This window comes from Dermochelys coriacea, chromosome 2, assembly GCF_009764565.3.
Source record: "Dermochelys coriacea isolate rDerCor1 chromosome 2, rDerCor1.pri.v4, whole genome shotgun sequence".
Classification (NCBI taxonomy): Eukaryota; Metazoa; Chordata; order Testudines; family Dermochelyidae; genus Dermochelys; species Dermochelys coriacea.
This window is the reverse complement of record NC_050069.1, coordinates 90,960,190-90,977,014: the sequence shown is the minus strand read 5'-3', so window position 1 is coordinate 90,977,014 and position 16,825 is coordinate 90,960,190. Positions and strand designations below refer to the sequence as shown.

The following is a 16,825-nucleotide window of genomic DNA, read 5'->3' as shown; positions in this document are numbered from 1 at the left end:
ACAAAAAATTAAAAATATGTGCAGCATATGAAATATGCACACACACAGTGCCACAGAATTCCCCCAGGAGTGAAAGTAAAATAACAGATCACATTGAGAATAGAGATAGCATTAAACAACTTTGCGGTAATAAAGTCCATTATTACTTTTCCATGATTTTTTCCTGTTGGCCACCTGGGGATGTGAGCGGGGGCCCAGGCTGAGAGCAGGGCTGTCACCTACTGTCCTACTGTCACCTGCATGAATGGCAGGGCTCCCACTGTCAAAACTGCAGTGAAAGCCTAATATTGGGGAATCCACAATTTCTGCAATATCACAAGTTAAATAGGGCCTTACATAGAGGTGAAATAGCGTGGTGACACAGGAAAGAATGAGATACCTACTATTTGCTGCTTAGACTTGCACTTTCCAGAACCTGGAACTCAGATTCTTCTGTAAACAATTTAAAGAGATGTCCAAAATGCCCTTCATGGATGATCTCCAGAGATTTGTCTTCCTTCCGAAAGACTATGGATGGCCAAAATAGTAGAAAATTTTCTGGATCTAACAAGGAAATCAAGCAACTTGAGAGTATTTCACAGCCTACTCTAGGAGGCATGGTGGTTCAGTTTCCACAAGGCAAGCTTCATATACTGCAGGTTTGGGTAGGTCAAAGGCGTGTGGTAGATGAGATCTCAAGAAATTAGTACTAACTCATGAAGGAACACTATCTGGGAAGACAAGGGCATGTGGGTCAGAAGAGGAAATCAGGATCATCAAAACTCAAGCCAAGCTAACCTCTATGACCATCTGGATGCAAAGGGTAACAGTAAAAAGGGATCACTGCAGATCAGATAAGGGAAGTGGTAGTGCATCCACTGTAGCCTCTAAGTGAAAATATTTGCAGAATTTGGTTATCTTCCCTATGAACTGGATTGCAAGACAAGTCTCCACTTGCGGAAGGAACCGACTCTATATAATCTGACTGAAGACTTGCTGATTCTCCCACTTCCAGCTCATTATGGCTGAGCCATTCAGCCTATCGATATCTCTGAGTCACAAATCCAGGTATTCCAACATCTGCAATATAATCTTTTGTCGTTTGTTCTTTTTGGACATGAGATAAACTATGGTAGTAGTTATATCACTCTCCTCAGAAAGGTCTGATTCAGAGCACCTCTGAGAACAAGCTGACACTTGCATGCTCACAATTCCGAAAGCTTGATTCTAGACTAGGACTTCAGAAGAGTACACCACTTGCCATGTGTTATATAAGATTCCATCTAGCTCCCCATCCTGACAGGCTGTCAGTCATCATGCAGATTGCTAGTGGATCTGCAAAAGATTTTCCCTTAGGAGTGGGAAGAGCTCTATTTTTAAGCTTCAGAGATCCTGTCTACCTCTGACAGAGGTAGAACACTGAGAAGCAACATCAATGCAGTTTCCTAGGCATGCCTAAAGGCGGTATTGACAGGCCACACTGTGGGGAAAAAAAAAATCAAAGATATTTTTTGCCGGCTTCTTAGCCAGGAAGAAGCCTAGCAGTTTCAAACCAGACAGAGCAGTAAATTCCCACTCAAAGAATCCTAGTTTATAACCTCATATTGGTCCAAAACCTGACACTCGGTTGATGGTGTCAGTGGTGTGATGAATCCAATGAGTACAACATTAACCACTTAATACACAAAAGATCATACATACTCAAACAACGCTGTATAGTTGATGGTAATTTGAAACATCCTGGGGGAGAACTACTTTATCCCAGCTGATATGAAATATTTATATTACTATAACTATGCATGCTTACACTTCAGCACAATGAAGTGCTTTGGTACTCACAATCAACAGTTACACTTTATTGTGTAAATACAATATTATGGTGTGTTAAAATAGAAATTAAAACTCAAATTTGTAATTTGAGGGTGATTATAAACCAAACAAACCAATACCTGGTAAGAAAATAAGTAACTTTTTTCCAGAACTACTTAAGCCTAAATTTAAGTTAACTTTAGAATTTAAAAGCACAAGACAGTAAGCCTGATTTATATTCAATTGCTGCACCTTCCTTGTTCTTTTTTATTGAAAGATATACCTCACACATCCATTTAGCGGAGTGACAAGTTTCCTTTGAGGCTCATTTTCAATTATTTATATTAAAGGTCCATATCTCTTTTTGTTAATTCCAAACTCACATCCTACTTTCACTTAATGGCAATGTTATTCCTACTGAATACTATGACTCCACGTCAATTGGAAAAATTTAAAATTTTGAACAACTCTTATTCTCCCCGGGGATACAGTGGGAGAGAGAAAATAAGTCTTTCAAAATTTTACACTGATAAAATATTCTCCTCTTCCAAGAGCTGAATGTGAATGTTTAATAAAACAAGTGATGTCCAAGGCCATGTGTCAGGGACTGCTAAGTATAGGTTATCAACCATTATATTTCAGTAGCGTACTGGCTATGGCATGATCCTTTATTGCACGAACGGCAACATGTTGCCTAATCTAAGAAAACCAAATAACTGATGAACTAAGTAGACACATTCACAGAAATTCTTTTTCTAGAAACCACATAAAGAACGCCAGTCTGGTACAGCAAAACTGAATAAACCACTGAGAATGAAAGATAGGTTTTCAGCATTGGTGAGGCTGAAGCACAGTGAAGGTTTCAAGTTTATTCAACATGTCTAATAAGCAGCAACATAAGGCATAGGTGCCGTCTCAAAAAATGGAACTTCCAGGCTAGTTCTCATACATCTTTCTAGCCTCTGCTGCAACAGGAAAGCAATTCTTAAAATGATATATAAAGAATCAAAAATTTTAATATCTCAGACTACCAACTATTATGGCCCTGGTGCCAAACTACTGTATATGCTCGTTCATTAGCCCGTTCATTTATAAGCCGAGCCCCCAAGATAGTTAGGTAAAAGTAGCAAAAACTGTATGACCCTTTTATAAGCTGACCCTATATTTCAGGGGTTGGCAAACTGGCTCCTGGCCCGTTAGGGTAAGCCGCTAGCGGGCCTGAAAGTTTTGTTTGTTTGGCAGTTTGGAGGGTTCACAGGCACGGAGCCCCTCAGCTCCCAGTGGCCGCGGTTTGCCATTCCCAGCCACTGGGAGTTGCGGGAAGTGGCGGCACTTCCCATTGGCTGGGAATGGCAAACCACAGCCACTGGGAGCTGAGGGGCTCCATGCCTGCAGATGCTTCAAGTAAACAAAACGTACCAACCTGCCAGCGACGTACCCTGACAGGCTGGGAGCCAAAGTTTTCCAAACCTTGCTATATTTTAAAAGCTGACATCACAAGAAACACTCAAAAGTTTTGCTAGAATTATTTTAATGTAATCTAATGAAAAACCTCTTATAACAACTGAACAAATATGTATTTGCCTTCAAAATTACAGTCAATATTTAAAATCAGTAAATGGATATTTAAAACAAAACAATATGAGACTTTAAAAAGTCTTAAAATCCTTCAAAGTCTGAATCAGTCTCTGATTCACCAAACAGTTCATTAAACTCTGCTTCAGTCACAGCTACACCTGCGTGGTCATTGTAGATGTCAGCAGTGTCGTCTTCAGACTCAGATTCCTTATCATCAGTCTCTGTTGTGTCATCATCAAATATGGCATCATCATCTGACCAGTCGAGCGTATAGCTGATACAATATTTCCGATTTTTCTATCATTTCCAAGGGAATGGACACCTACGCGTCCTTGATTCACTGGGTGACCAGATTGATTTCAGGCTTCATAAGATTCCTGCCTTTTTTCAACTTCACCATGCCTGAGCACATCCATTCAGACCACATTTTGCATAGCCTGTCTTTAAAGGGTTTGTTCAGGCAGACATCAAGCAGTTGTAGAACTGAAAAGTTAAGCCTCCAAGTATTAGAGCCAAAGTAGTTTTCATATTTTTGATCTCATTTTTCACCTCATCCGTCTTGTGTGCTCTGAACACGTCCCAAACGATCACAGCAGGTTTCTTGAACACTTTTCCCAGCCATTCAATAGTCCTACTTTCATCCATCCATCCCTTTTCGTGTGCACGTATGACGACACCAGCAGGAAATTTCATTTTTTTAGGCAAGGTTTTTCTTTTAAAAAAAAAGAAAAAAAAAAAAACAGGAGGGAGCTTTGATCCATTTGCCAAACATGATAAAACCACCGTAAAATGGATTTTTTCATGGCCAGTGGTTTTAATTAAAACTGTTTTTTCACCAACACTGATTACCGTTCTGTTGCTCGGGAGATCGAATGTCATCGGTGTTTCGTCCATATTTCCTATTTGTGACAGTTCAAATGCATATTCCTTATGATATTTTATAATAAACTTTCGGAAAGTTTCGACTTTTTTTCCCACATCTCTCGGCAGCTTTTGTGCTATCTTTGTTCGCTGATGATGACAGAGACTATGACGGTTCATGAAGCAAGTACACCAACTCGCTGATGCAACAAACATTGATGGCTTTACTGACTTGCATTTGTCTTCTTTCAACATTTGCAGAGTAGGCAGACGAATTTCAGTTCTAGTGACAATGTACCCATTTTGTCGACATTCAACAGCCCAATTATTGAGATCTTTCTCCAGCTCAGAAAATGAAGCGCACCTCATTGGACATTTTTTCTTGCTTCTTGGTATGTCTTTTAGTGTTGTTTTATCTTTTCGCCATTCTCTTACTTGCTTCTCATTGATACAGAATTCACGAGCAGCGGCGCAATTGTTTGTTTCTGCATATTCAACAACTTTTAGTTTGAATGCTGCGTGATAAGCACACCTTTTTCTTTTTATTTCACTGTTGTTCATTTTAAATACTAGTATGAAAATAGATTATTATAGTTATAGATTTTGTAAGACTTTATATAGGAATGTCACCTGCTTTATCACTGTCAAATTATTATTGTTCTTTGTTTATTTCAAAGCAGCCCTGTAGATTGGCATGTCTGTGGGATAACATGCTATTTCAATTTTAATAGAGATTCCATCAATTCTGCACATTATATTTTCATATTGGCTCAAGACTTATGAGGTCCATTGGTAGAAATGCATGAAGAGATCAAATTACACAGTAGCGGACTGACACCAGTGCTATAGTACTGTCGTTCATTGTATTTTTCTGACTGGCTTGTAAGGCATAGCATTTTGTGAAATGCATGGGTCAAATGTCATGCAGATCTGCAGCACTGCTCTTTTAGTATTCTTTTCACGCCAATCTAGTCCACTTTAAAAGGCTGCAATATTGACATCAATAAATGCATCAGCAAACTCTGGCTCCAGACCTCTCAAGATAAGCCGCTGGCGGGTCAGGACGTTTTGTTTATCTGGAGAGTCTGCAGGCATGGACCCCTCAGCTCACTGTGGCCGTGGTTCGCCATTCTCAGTCAATGGGAGCTGCAAACCGTGGTCACAGGGTGCTGAGGAGCTCCATGCTTGCAGATGCTCCAGGTAAACAAAAACAACAATGTATTAGATATTCAATTCAATAATTCCATAGAGTTTAAAATCATCAAATTTTGGTGTAGACCTTTTTATAAGCCGCTCTTTGATGAGTCACTTTTTTACCAAAAATATTCGGCTTACGAACAAGTATATACAGTACTCAGTCTCTCCACAAAAAGCCTAATCAAAATCAGCTTCCTCAAGACACTTATTCCAAGGACCAGCATGCTACAAAAACTTGTTATCAAAGAGACCAACCTCAAAACAAGGGACATTCAAAGTATTGAACCTAATGCAAGAACTCAAAAATCACTCTCCTCGTCACCACTGCTTCCCTTGTGAGTAAAGTTCCAGCCACGGAGTGAAAGCAACTTTTTTCAAGTTTCATATTCTGCTCCTGCTATGAACAAAGACATGTGTATGCATTTATGTTATTGGGGACTTTGGAAGGGAGATATTTTTTGCTCTTCTCATCACGTAATAGCAAGCAGCATGAAAGTTCGTTGTTTTTTTAAATCAAATTAGTTTCATTTTTTGTTGCTGCTCTCCAACCTCCTCTGCCTGATACAAAGCACGAAGTCCAACCTCAACAGGTTTCAGTGTCATATATTTTAAATTTTCTAAATGCAGGTCTAGGTAATAATACCTAGTCCTTACACAGCATGTTGAATCAGTAGATATCAAAGAAGGTCAGTATAATTCTCCCCATTTTACAGTGGGGAAATAGGGAGATAAAGCGATGTGCCCATGGTCACCAGGCAGGAGAGTGGCAGAGCTGGGAATAAAACCCAGGTCTCCCGACTCCCAGTTGAGTGCTCTATCCAATAGGCCATTGACATACAAGCTCTCTAAATGTACAAATATCTCGTTGCAGGTTCATGGGCAAAAATCAAACATATTGTGAGTTTTCACCCAGAGGTGCAAAGATTCATTAGAAGTGTAGAGAAATAGACTGATTAACTGCTGAAGACATGAGTGTTTTAAGGGCACTGATGGGACCTGCCTTTAAGTTATTCAGGAAAGTGCAAGATCGTCTGCTTTAAAAAAAAATAGTATTCTTGTTGGTAACCTACTCCATCTGATATAGAACTATAAAACAGTTATCTCAGTAACCTCAAATCACATTCCATCAAGTAAAGCTAATACAGCATATTCCCAATTATCCAACTACCAGGAGGGACTCAGGAGTTTATTCAGATAATAGGAAGTTCAGATAATCAATAAGGAGCAGCAGCATAGGAAACCCTCTACAGTTCCACTGTCACGGCTCTGCTCACTCACTCTCCATTATTGCAGGAACAAGCTGAAGGAGGGAGACTGAGGTCCTGCAGGGCAGGGCAGAGACCCTCAGTCCAGACTCTGCTCTGCCCCATCAGGACTGCAGCCTTCCCGACACCTCCACAGTAAGATAGCCTCCCCTGCAACAGACATGCCAAATCCGCCCAAAAAAAAAAAAAAAGCAGAAATTGGGCTTATTTTTGGCTTGTAGCTTGTTTGGGCTTTTGAGTTGCTTGTTGGCTAGTTTTTAGCTTGTAGCTTCTTTTTTTTTTTTTAAATCGGCTCCCAGCGAGCAGGGGCAAGGGGAGGAGGAGTCCGGAGTGCACAGTAGGCCCACCACAGTCCCAGACTGCACGCCGTGGGATCTAGTCACATAGACTATTGGGATTCTTAGGGATTGGCTTGTTTTGTCCTTATTTTGAAATGGGATTAGCTTGATTTTTGGTTTATTGTGAAAGTAGGGGTGCTTATTTACCGCATGAAAGTTGGTAACTGTACCCTGCAGCCGGAGGTCTCTGCTCTGTTATTCAAATCCCTTCCCAGCATGACGAAGTAGGAAGGGATTTGAATAATGCAGAGGTTCAGATAACAGGATTTTGGAAAAAATCAGGACTATACTGCAAAATAGTACCACAGTTTATTTTAAAATTGGATATCTTAATTTTTATATATTACATACATCTCCACATCCAAAAACCCTAACCAAAGTTACTACAAGGAAGTGAAATGGCATATGCTAGATATCATGAAAACTGCAAAGACAAAAGAACCTCCATTTTCAATAAAAATTATCACCCCTATTTTAGCATGAACATCAAAATCATTAATAATTATCTAATTATTTTCTAAATTTAGCTCCGATATTTGATTGTAACCTCTTGTAGCAATGAATTCAACTCCATGGGCTATGTGCATTGAACAGTATTTCTGTTTTGTTCTAAGTTTACATGACTGATTTCACTGAGAGCCCCCCACATATACTTTGTATTACAAGACAATGTAGAAATACAATCTAGAATTTTAAATATTGCAGACAAGCTTCTCTAACTTCTTTCAAAGTTAAAATCTAGTTTATTATGATCTCTAGACATATTTAATTATCACCATACTTCAGGCCACCTTCTCCAGACCTTTTTGGGCTTTTAAGTGTCAAACTAGACGTTACTCTAAGCAAGATTATACTCAGTTATGCCAACATATATTTTCTGGGTTATGCTTTATCTTTTTAAAAATTCACTCAAGTACCTACTATGCTTTTTTTTTTTCCACAACAGCTGCATATACGGAAGATTTCTCCAAACCTCACTGCCAACTGTATTTAAGTTGATCATCATATGCTGGTAGTTTCATTTCTAAATTAAATGATTTAAAGCATAATAAAGTCAAAAGTGAAGGACTCCCTCCCCCAAATCCCACATCCCATTATTCAAAACAACTAAACATAGCCAAAACAAATTTTACAAAACAAAATTTTATCAAACTTTCACTTTTGGGCTAAAAAGCACAAGAAAGCTTCACTGAAAGCTCTTCTCCCCTAAGAAATCAATGCCCAAGTACATTATAATCAAATATGTTATAATCAAGATTGCTATAAATACCCCCACCCCATGAACAAATTGCATCTTTGTTTTATCAGAAATTAAATTTTATGACTTAAAGGAAAAAAACAAAAAAAACAATAAAGTGGAATTTCTTAACTATAATATACCATACTTGTGATTCTACTTTCCTATTTTTAGTAAGAGTTGTGAAGAATGCTACAACTCGTATTACTGGGCAAACTTGCCGTTGATTTTGCCTATCAAATTAATATGTCTGTGTTTGGTTTACATTAAGATCACAGTTGTCTCATTTGAGAACTTCCAGTATAGGTGGAGAAAGTTAACACCAATCTATAATTAGTCTCTTAACGGTTCATATATTTCATAATTTTCCTTACTAGTTTCGTATGAACTAAGCTCTCCTCAGTCTTTTCTTTCAACTTGATTTTGCAACTGGCAAGATAAGTATATTGCAATCCTTTAAATGGCTAGTGGTTGAGAAGTTTACAAGACAGCTATCAATCAAATGACTAAACTGGCCAGAAGTTTATAAGGATATGAACCACCTCATTCAGGAATGAGCCATTAGAGGACAGTGCTGTATTGAAACATCCAATGCACTATATACGACCCCCTTGGCTGAGGAACTAGGATTCCCACCACAGTGCTATCTTTGAACTATGCTTCAAGGTTCTGTTCTTCATAGTGGCCTTAAAAAATAAAAAAGATCTGTCAGTTTCATTCTCAAACTATGATTAGCAGCATTTGAGAGATCTAGGATCATATACAGATGGTGTTTCTCCAGCAACTGAAGGTGGGATAAACTGAGCAACAAAACTCCTGTTAACTCCAATGAAAGAAAGTAGCCCTTTGACAACAAATACTCTTAAGTATTTACTGATAAAATTTTCTATCTGAATAAATAGCAAGACATGCCACTATTACCAACATAACTTGTCACACTATTTTCAGCTTTAATAGATGTAACAGCAGTCAGTATCAAATACACCTACAGTACTCCTAACTTGGCAAAGCAGTACAACCCATCTATTACTCAGTTTTGAGTTCTGTCCTAATTGTGTGATTATGAGACGACAATGGTCACAACACTTCCCTGTAAATACCGATTGGTCAAAGTTTTTTAAATGTTTAATTTTATTTTTTCTTAACACATCTGTTCAAATCATTGTTACTTTATCTTACATTTCATTGCTATTACAAAAAAATTATATAATTTTGTTAAAATTATATAATGCATAGGTTAAGGAAAGAGTGTCTGTCCATCTTACTAAAAGTTATTTTTGGCCAATAATCACTTGGTGAAATTCTATAGCCTGTGTTGTGAATGAGGTCACACACTTTTGGCCTTAAAAATCAATGACTATTCACTGAATCTTAAGATATTCAACTTCAGATAGAATGATATATCTCAGTACACACTACTAACACTTAGCATACAGACGCATTAAGTATAAAAGAGTTCGTCATTTTATAAATAGTAAAATCACAACTGTGCGCATAACCATTTTCATCAAATTTTCCCTGTGCAATCTAATATTTTTTTTTAAAATGTAAAAAGTATGACTATTTTCTGTTATTTTTATTCAGGAACATTTACTTCGCAGTGAAGTCTGAGACAACACAACTCACTACTAATCTGCCACAATCCTGTTGGCACTTTGGGCAGTGCCAAAAGATCACCCAATGCAGGCACACTCAAATAAAACAGGCAGATTACATTTAAGGAGTTCAAATCCTCCTTACACAAAAAGGCACAGCCTGGGCCAATTTTGGCAACAGATCTTGAAGGCAGGGGGATGGATTTAACAGTGAGCTATTTTTACTCTTAAATTCAACCTTCTCGATTTGCAGTAATGCATATCCTGTAGCTTTCAACATTACCAATAGCAAGGCAGTGATTACAAAGCATACTACTGAACTCCAATACTTATTTGATATGGTTTTAATAATCATGAGAAATCCCAGAAGGACATCTACACTTGACATAAAACTAGAAAGTGTTTCCCTGCAATTTTTATGTAGCCTGAACATGTTAATCTGCATGAATACTGGTTTTAACAGGAGGCAATTTTACACTCTTCTAATGAGTTTAGATTACAAATCAGATTGATAATGAGAAATGAAATTTGATCTGCTATACTGATCATTACTGGTAATTGGGTGATTTCAGTCTATTTATTTATTCTAGCCCAAAACATGACAAAATCAGGAACAAAATGGAAAAACACCACCACTGTACTCTTGCCCATATTTGTAATGATACTTTGTTTACACTTTCAAGTAAGTGACCTTTTACAAACACAATTGGATTTCACATTCCTGTAACAAGATCTTCAATGAAGAACAATCAAGAATAAGCCCTACTCAAAAGAAAGCATTTTTTTAAATCTTAAAATATTCTTATGTGATGCCAATAAGTTATTTAAAATATGCACCCTAAATAAGATACTGGCTGATAATCCTTTAAAGGGCCACTATCAAGTCAATTACTCACAAAATTCAGGCTTAGTAAATAGAAATGTTCATACTTTTTTTTTTAAATTCCAGTGAAGAGACTATATTTAAATACTCCTCTGCAATGTTTGCAACTAATACAGAAGTATTATGCTAGTGTAAGACAGCCAGAAAATGAAGGTGACTAATCTATTTTCATTGTCCAAATTGAGGAAAAAGCAAAAAATAATCTTCATTATAAAATCTGAACTTTAGGTTTTTTTCATTTTTAATAATTTGAGATGTTAGTAACAAACGGATTTTTTTAAACTTTAAAAGGAGTGAGAAAATATTTGGTGATATAAATACTTACAAACTACTCTAAATTAAATGTGTCTAATATTCCATAGTTACTAGAAAAACTTGGAACAAGAAGCAATGTTTTACCAGGATGGCCAGGAGCACGGCTATTAAATACTAGCAAAATGAGTGACCCTGACTCATCAGCCACCATCAGATATTTTCTTAAACCTATATAAACCCCAAATGGTAACACCTTCTCATTCAGACCTTATGCAACAATTGTTGATTAAGGTTCTGAGTAATTAAGTCAGTTAGCAAAGATGCTGACATCTTTCTCATCTGTAAAGAAAGCAAAAACCAGGAACATTTTACTGGATGCTACTCAGAGCTTCCTGACAAGACTAGTACTTGCTTATTTTTGAATGCAACTCGCCTCTTACACCAAAGCATGTTAACACATATCATACCCTCATTCGACTATCACAAATGTCAGAAAGTACATACTTTGGGAGCAAAAAAATAGCCTGTTTTTGTTCTGGACTTTGTAAAAATCCCAATCTGGATGTCTAGTGTGACATCAAATGTTTGATTATAGGAATGCTATATGAGTCAACCACTTTCTTTTCTGCCCCATCAAAAGAACTTCAGCAAATCAGTGACAATCACAGTAAAACACTATTCTTTTTACCAACGCAAGACAATTTTGCCATATTGGATTTGAAACAGAACCTCTTTTAAGGTACAATACCTATTATCAGCTTATCTAAGTGGAATAAAAGGAGAATATATTACTTACAATCTCTTTCGTGTGCCCCCCCCCAACTTTCTAAGTTATTTCATTGTAGAAACAGTGTTTTATTGTACCTTGTTGTTAAGCATGGTGGTTAACTGAACATTGTTCTGACGTATTTTAACATAAAAGGGTACATACTGGGATGGCATGTATAGTAAGTGAACTGACCTGCTGTATATGACCAATAGGTCTGGTCCTTCTATATAGTCAAAGGCCCCATTTTGCTTCATGTTCTACTTAAAAATTCCCTTCCACAAAAGCCTTCCCAACACCTGTACTTGTCTAAATAAAGTTTAAGTTTACACTTAAAACAATTCGTATGTCTGTGACTATTTGTTTGCTCATTCATATCCTTCCTATAGACTTTGCAAACCAATGATGATTCAAGGACAGCATCTCTTATATCTCAACAGTTCTGTTTATATCCAGTAAATGTTGCTTATTTTTGGCTAAGAGAGACATTCTAGGTTGATATGCCTGCAATTATACATACTAGCTTTGGTTTAGTATGCATGTGTGTACCCTCTCTTTCTACTCTTCCTGGGAGACAACAGGGTATTGAAATGTATAATACAGTGCAGCAATTCTCTTAGAGCATGTACAATTCTAGGGCCTGCTAACCCTGTGAAAGACTTCATAAAACTTGGCAGCATTTTAACAATGTACAACAGAAAAAAAAACCCTCTACAATTTTGGGTGTATTGAAAACTATGCAATTTTAAAAGTTCTACCACAAAAATTAGTGAGCGCATTCCTGTAGGTTTAATTTTAATTGACTAAATGGGTAGAGAATAATTCAAATCTCTAATATGAAAATTATAGTTTGTTGTAAATCTGTCTTCTGTAATAAGCAAGCTTTAAGCCCTGCTGATAAAACATGGGCTACCTAAAGCTATTTTTCAGGAACATAGTTGTCCTCTGTAAGACAAGATCACATCAGTTTATTCTACTTGCCCATTTAAAGGGTTCTACAAATAAGCCACCAAAATGATTCTAAAATTTCCCAAAGATGCAAGAAAAGACTGCTCTGCTCCCTAAAACACTATAAATAGAAAAAGAACTTGAAAAATTAACACTATTAAAAGCAAAAAGTTAAATACAAAGAAAGATTAAAGGATTAGCTAAGAAGTACAAGAACTGCTGATACTATTTGAAGAATTAAGGAATTTATTTATATTTTCTCAAAATTAACAGTAATAGTTTTGTTTCAGAGTAAAAGCTTTAATAAATTGTTCACTTAATGCCCTTTGTCAATCTGTGGGCACTAAAAATGACCACATAATTATGATCACCAGAGCACAACTTTCTTTTGGTCCTCACCTTCCAAGGGGCCTGTCTTCCTAGCAACTGAATGGTTTCAGAGTAGCAGCCGTGTTAGTCTGTATTCGCAAAAAGAAAAGGAGGACTTGTGGCACCTTAGAGACAAATTTGTTAGTCCCTAAGGTGCCACAAGTCCTCCTTTTCTTTTAGGAACTGAATGTGTCTCTGTTCAGAACCCCCCTCACTCTTCAAGCTGGGGTTTATCAGAGAACAGCGTAATTAACCAGAGCCTATTTTAAGGGAACGGTTTTAAGCCAGGCTTAGTAAGACTACATAGCTAGCTCCTCACAAATGAACATCCGACACAAAGAAGCACTCGCAATTCTCACGTTCCTTTTCTTCATTACCAAAAGCTGATGAACTGCCTGCTGAGACACTCCGAAGGATTAACCTAAAACTGCTCCGAAATACGCCAGCATCGTGTCATCTGCCCTCCCAAAAGGGACAAACTCCACCTGGGAAAGGAGCGTGCCGCTGCAGATCCCCTAGTTATACCAGCAGATAATGGTGCAAAATAGCACCACTCCCTCCCCGCTACAAACCCTTGATAACAGCTGGACTTAACCCAGCCGCAAGCCGAGCGAGACCACGGACAAGGGACAATCGGAGCTGAGGACACCCCGGGAAAGGGGGAGCGTCTCTCCTCACACATGCACCATCCGCCCCGGGGAAGACGCGCCACACAGGTTTTGGGGACGGAGCAATCCCCGCTCTGAGCCCCCCCGTCACTCCCGCCGAGCCCCAGAGACCCGCCCCGAAAGCGGGCAGGGCAGAGATGCAGCACGTCCCCGGCCAGCTCCCGGGCGATGGAGGCCGGGCTGCCCCGTCCCCTCGCCTGGGCAGTCTGGGGAGGTTTCAGGGCCTGGCTGCGGCGCAGACGCTCCCAGGCTGAGGGACCCCGCTCCCCGCTCCCGGCACTAGGCGGGGGAGACATGCAGCGCGGGGCGGCTGCTGCGGCACCTGCCCGGGAGCGGCCTGGGTCGGAGCCGGGCCCGAGACACACGATTCCCTGCGGGATCTCAAGATGGCGGCGGCGGCGCCGGGTCCCGGTGACCGGCTCTGGCTCCCCGCTCCGCAGGGAGACCGGGACGGGGCCTTGCCGCCGCGACGCCGGGGAAGTGGCTCCCCGGGGACGGGGCGGACCGAGCCCGGCTCCCCCCCAACCCCGCAGCCTGTCAGCCCCGGGCGACTCGGCCCCTACCCCTCGTACCTTTGAATTTGAGGTCGGTGGGCGGATCGAGCACCAGGATCTGCTCGTGCTTAGCCAGAGTCCCAGCGGCCGCCATCTCGCTCGCTCGCTCGCTCGCTGCCGCGGGGGGAGGGGAGGAGGAGCCGGGCAGAGGCGCCGCTCGCTCACGCCGGGGAGGGGGAGCAGGACTCGCCGAACTCGGCTGGGGTCCGGACCGAGCGGCCGCCGCCTCGTTCCCCCTCCGTGGGCAGGCCCGCGCGGGCTCCTCTCCCCGCTTTTCCTCTAAGAACTGACTCAACCCCCCGCGGCGGCCGCGCGCAACGCGATCAAACGCCAACCTCGCCGCGGGCACGAGGGCGGCGACGGCAGTGGCAGAACCCAAGTGGCGCATGCGCGCTTCCTCCCCTCTCTCTTCTCCTTCCGCCCCCTCCCCCCGTCAGTTGACAGCTCGCTAGGCTTGGCCTCGCGGCCCAGCAGTCACGCGCGGCCCCTGCTGAAGCAGCAGGGGGCGCGTGTGCTAGAAGAGGCAGACGGGAAATGGTTCGAGGGGGAGGAAAAAGAGCGCATGCGCAATGTATAGCGGCGGAGGAAGTGGTGTTCGACGTGGCCAGAGTTCAGCCTGAAGACTACAGATCCCAGCATGCAATACTCTGCAAGCTGTGGGAGCATTGCATGCTAGGAATAGTAGTCTTCAAGGGCCACATCAGTGCACAACGGGAGGGTAAAGAGTCCTGTGGCACCCTATAGACTAACAGACGTATGGGAGCATAAGCTTTCGGGGGTGAATATCCACTTCGTCGGATGCATGTAGCAGAAATTTCCAGAGGCAGGTATAAATATGCAAGCAAGAATCAGGCTGGGGATAACAAGGTTAGTTCCATCAGGGAGGATGAGACCTTCTTCTAGCAGTTGAGGTGTGAACACTAAGGGAGGAGAAACTGCTTTTGTGGTTGGCTAGCCATTGAGAGTCTTTACTTAATCCTGCGCTGACGGTGGCAAATTTGCAAATGAACTGAAGCTCAGCAAAAAGAACAGGAGTACTTGTGGCACCTAAGAGACTAACAAATGCTCAAATAAATGTGTTAGTCTGTAAGGTGCCACAAGTACTCCTGTTCTTTTTGCCGATACAGAATAACAGGGCTGCTACTCTGAAGCTCAGCAGTTTCTCTTTGAAATCTGGTCCTGAAGTTTTTTTGCTGCCTTTAAATCTGCTTTGTGTGTCCAGGGAGGTTGAAGTGTTCTCCTACAGTGGAGGGTAGTTGAAATTGGCTTCTCCTTTATGCGAACGATGCCTGGGAAGAGGGGGAGATCCGTCCTCTGCTGAAAGTAGCACTGGATGGAGCAGGTGGAGTGTCTGCCTTAGGAAAAGGTCCGTGCAAAGGAAAATAAGCTCACATTGCTATAGACACATGCAAACTGGAGCTCTGGCTTTTTAATGGTCCAGTGTAGGCTCGTCGGTCCTCAGCTGGACTGTCCCAGTGTTAGGGTGTAAGAATAGCATGGTCTCATCCAAAGAGTGTCCAATATCCATAGTTGATACAAGCAGCAGTTTAATTGTTGGTAGAAAGCAGGGCAATTCACCCCACTTCTCCTAGACAGAAAACATATTTTTCCCTTTCACTATCACTAATCCACCAAAGCTCAACACATACTGTAATCTGTGCAGAGGAGACAACTAGCCCCTCAAAATTCCAATCAGCTCAGAATTTTTCCATTGCCTTCCCTGCTCTCCTTTCTAAGGTTTGCATTTGATACTTGTACTTAAAAACAATACTCTCAGTGGATAACAAGACATAGGATAACATTATTTACTAACATTATAGAAAAAAATAAGTTTTAAACAAAATATTATTAAAATAACATGAACACCCATAATCCATTCACACCCTCCCAAACCAGATGAGGACTGTACTGAATTTATTTACAGTAATACAGCTCAAGTTGTCTCTTGATCAATATCTATTAAGAGTTTTCCACTTTTTCCTAATATTTTTCCAGTGTATGTTTTTCCCCCTCAGTTCTAGTTACACACAGACTGGTCGGTGAACATAGCTTCTCTGTCATGTATTTTATTGTTCTCTTCTTTACATGGATACTTACTCTTTTACATTCCCTCCTTCCCCTTTATTCGTCTTTGTATTCACTAATCCACCAAAGCTCAATACATACTGTAAAATGTCCAGAGGAGACAACTAGCCCCTCAAAATTCCAATCAGCTCAGAATTTTTGTCATGTCATTGCCTTCCTGACTGAGAGGAATACCCTGATGGCCTCCCAATTAGTCAGATTTGTCCCTGTTTGCAGAACTCCAAAGGCCTAATTTTCTAAGGACCAAGAGTTGAGGAACAATTGTAAAATTTCAACTGCCACAGACTGTTCCATTCCCACCATTCCATCCTTTCTCCTTTTGAAGGGGTACAAAATAACACACATTCAAAGTAATAGTAAGTAAGTAAGATTCAGAAGAAATAAATACCTTCCATTTTCAAGTTCTTAGACACAAATCATCAAAACAAAACACTGAGG

General features: G+C 40.4%; 1 protein-coding gene across 2 annotated transcripts in view; it reads right to left on the bottom strand.

Moving 5' to 3' along the window:
• VAPA (VAMP associated protein A) overlaps positions 1-14,845 on the bottom strand; it is a 38,150-nt gene extending 23,305 nt beyond the window's left edge. Inside the window, exon 1 of one of the 2 annotated variants that reach the window (XM_038391153.2) lies at positions 14,321-14,845. In XM_038391153.2, the coding sequence (XP_038247081.1) occupies positions 14,321-14,690 (370 nt within the window). In that variant the 5' untranslated portion in view covers positions 14,691-14,845. The remainder of the gene's footprint in view (positions 1-14,320) is intronic. The other variant, XM_038391154.2, reaches the window with a different exon arrangement.
• Positions 14,846-16,825: the final 1,980 nt, after the last annotated feature.